This window comes from Hylobates moloch, unplaced genomic scaffold (assembly GCF_009828535.3).
Source record: "Hylobates moloch isolate HMO894 unplaced genomic scaffold, HMol_V3 SCAFFOLD_12, whole genome shotgun sequence".
Lineage (NCBI taxonomy): Eukaryota > Metazoa > Chordata > Mammalia > Primates > Hylobatidae > Hylobates > Hylobates moloch.
Genome location: NW_026652287.1, coordinates 102,396,574 through 102,399,672, shown reverse-complemented (window position 1 = coordinate 102,399,672; position 3,099 = coordinate 102,396,574). Strand labels below are relative to the sequence as shown.

General features: G+C 62.1%; 1 protein-coding gene across 1 annotated transcript in view; it reads left to right on the top strand.

Moving 5' to 3' along the window:
- The window catches only part of GARIN5B (golgi associated RAB2 interactor family member 5B), a 10,183-nt gene that overhangs the window by 3,997 nt on the left and 3,087 nt on the right, over positions 1–3,099 (top strand). The window contains 6 exon segments of the mRNA XM_058425791.1: positions 140–313; positions 485–549; positions 620–723; positions 818–870; positions 954–1,030; positions 1,272–3,001. Coding sequence (XP_058281774.1) covers positions 140–313; positions 485–549; positions 620–723; positions 818–870; positions 954–1,030; positions 1,272–3,001 — 2,203 coding nt within the window.

Below are 3,099 nucleotides of genomic sequence, written 5' to 3'. Positions count from 1 at the left end.
CTGGGGGTCTGGACTCCTGGGTCTGAGGGAGGAGGGGCCGGGGGTCTGGACTCCTGGGTCTGAGGGAGGAGGGGCTGGGGGCCTGGAATCCTGGGTCTGACGGAGGAGGGGCTGGGGGCCTGGACTCCTGGGTCTGAAGGTGGAAGTGCCGGGTCTGGACTCCTGGGTCTGAGGGAGGAGGAGCCGGATTGCCAGGTCCTGGGAGCAGGAGGGGGCCTAGGCCTCTGGCTGGGTAGGTTATGGAGATGTGGAAGCCCGGGCCCCTCCTGCCTCCCTCTATCTCTGCAGGAGCAGCCCAGCAGCAGACATGCAGGTGAGCAGGCCCTGCTGTTCTTCCGGACCTCTGGGTTCTCCCCCTCGCAGGGACAGAGCTGCACCCTTCGGCTCTTCCCCCTCCCTTGGTGGGGCCCTCCACAAGCTCCTGGGGTAGGTCCTCATGCCCTCCCCTGGGGTCCCTGACCCAGGATATCGCCTCTCTTTCCAGTCAGGGTTGCTGAGCACAACTTCCCTTATAAGACGGTGGCCGCTGGGAGACAGAGGAAGGCCGAGGTGAGCCGGCGGGGCAGTGTGGGCCCGCAGGGCTGCCCCTGTCTAACCATACCTTCCTTGCCCACTCCAGGCACTCAGGCGCAGTTTCAAGTCTCAGGCCGTGGGCGACTCTGTGCCCCTCATCTGGTCGCAGCTGGAGCATGCCGATGTCAGGAAGAAACCTGCAGAAAAGAAGTGGGCATGGGGTCTTGTTGCCGGTGGGTGGGTGGGAGAAGGTGGGAGACCCCAGCCCAGATGCCACCAAAGTCCCACGGTATTGCTCCTGCAGGTCCCACTCAGACCCCTGTCCCGACAGAACTCACACCCAAATCCGCTTTTCTGGTAAGATCAACCCACCCCACCCCCTGCCACACTGTTTGGCTCTGGTTCCTGCCCCAAAGGGCTCAGACTGCTCCCCCATCCAGAGAAGACCAGCATCTCCATCTGGACCATCTTCAGCATCATTTCCAGCACTGCCAACCAGACACGGTCCTCTCCAAAGGCCAGCCTTATACCCCCCGGGGCAGGGCCCAGGCCCCAGAGCTGAGGGAGGAGGGGCTGGATGCCTGGACTCCTGGGTCTGAGGCAGGAGGGGTGGGGGCCTGGACTCCTGAGTCTGAGGGAGGAGGGGTGGGGGCCTGGACTCCTGAGTCTGAGGGAAGAGGGAACAGGGGTCTGCCCTCCTGGGTCTGGGGTCTCCATGCATCCTGACCATGCATCCTCTCCCCTCTGTCCACCTACAGGCCTGCACATCTGCATCTGATGGGGCCACAGGCCAGGGACATGTGGTTGAGAGCCCTTCACACTGTGTCTCACCTGACAGCCCTGATTGCTTCTTTCTGGGCTCCTGCAGCTCCCTGGACCCGTGCCTGCGGCATCAGGACATGGAAGACGTCACGGACTCTGAGGGCAGCACTTTGTCGTCTGCTGCCTCCGGCCTGGCTCCCTATCCCCCGGCTGCCTGCCTCTCCACACCCTACTCTTCCATCCCCAGGGGCAGGGAAAAGGCCAGGCCTATGGGCTCCCACCAGGGGCCGGGGTCACCACCCTGCCAGAAGGCCCCATCTGGCCCCGTCACATCTTGTAAGGCACCATTCCTCGTTGACCAGTCCCAGAAGCTCCCAGCTGTACCCGCTTCACCGTGGAAACCCCCACCTGGATTGGCTCCTCCCCAGAAGGCCCCAGCTGCATCAGCTCCTCCCCGGAAGGCCCCAGCTGTACCTGCTCCATCTCAGAAGGCCCCCGCTGTACCTGCTCCATCCCAGAAGGCCTCAGCTGCATCAGCTCCTCCCCAGAAGGCCCCAGCTGTACCTACCATTCCCCAGAAGGCTCTGTCCCCCACTGCTCCAAAGAGGAAATCTCTGCTCCTCCCTGCCCCATCCCAGAAGGCTCTGCCAACCTCACCTACCCAATACCAGATAGCGCTGGGCCCGCCTGCCTCACGGGGGAAGCTCCCTGGCGATTTTGACGTGTTGCCAACAGGAATTCCTGGGAGAGCCGTGCTGGAGAGAAGCCAGTCTGGAGGGAAACCAGAGCCGGCGGTAACGGTGCGCAGCCAGGAGACAGACGTGGTGGAGATGACGACTCAGGCCAAGTCCCCGGAGTCGCCCTTCACCGTGACCAAGATGGAGTCCAAGGACATCCTGATTAGCCAATCTGAGGAGGTGACCCTGGAGGCCCTCAGGGGCGACAGGAAGTTGGAGGACCGGGCCCACTGGCAGAAGCTTGAAGAGAGGTCCCTGGACCTGCCTGGCATGAGATCCAAGGAGTTGGAGCAGCGGAAGAGATGGGTCAAGACGAAGGAGCTGGCCGTCGAGGGCCCCTCCCAGGAGCACAGCAGGCCCTTCTCTGCGGAAGCGCCCACCCTCGCCAAGGTCATAATCATGGCCAACTCCAAAGAGCAGCACTCGAAACCCGCTTTGGTCTCACTTCCCTCCTGGCTCTTGGTGACGTCGCAGGCATCTGCCACATCAATGATGGCTTCCATGCCCTCCCGCCCAGGCCAGCTGTCCTCACTGGAGGGGAAGCCAGTGGTGGTCAGAGGGCAGCCAGAGTCGCACACCTGGTTGAAGGAGGGCAAGCGGCAATGGGGCGAGATGGAGGAGCCACCCTGGGACCCCGAGGGGCCACCCAATGTGCCCTTTCGCTCCAAGCCCACCTCTGCCAGTCTGAAGAGGGGAGGAATCTCCCAGGCGCCTATCCCCCTGCCCGCCGCCCGGTGGGAGGTCTTCCTGCCATCGCCCTTCTCGGAGAGCCCCATCTCAAAGATGGAGGCCACAGCCAGGGCACCCCAGCGGCCCAAGAGGGCATTGCAGGAGCCTGTGAGGATGCCAGCCCAGCACCCCCTGGCCACTGTGGGGTCGTCTTCAGAAATTCTTTTGCCCATGCTCTTAGAACTTGAAACTCTGAGGAACACGGCCACCAAGGCAGAGGAGATACAGGAGGAATCGGGTGTCTTTAACCTTCCACCCAGGTAGCGGGGGTTAGCAGCTAGCATTTACTGTGAGCTCTGCTATTTATGAGATAGAGATGATCACTCCTTCCTTTCACTTTTTTTTTTTTTTTTTTTTT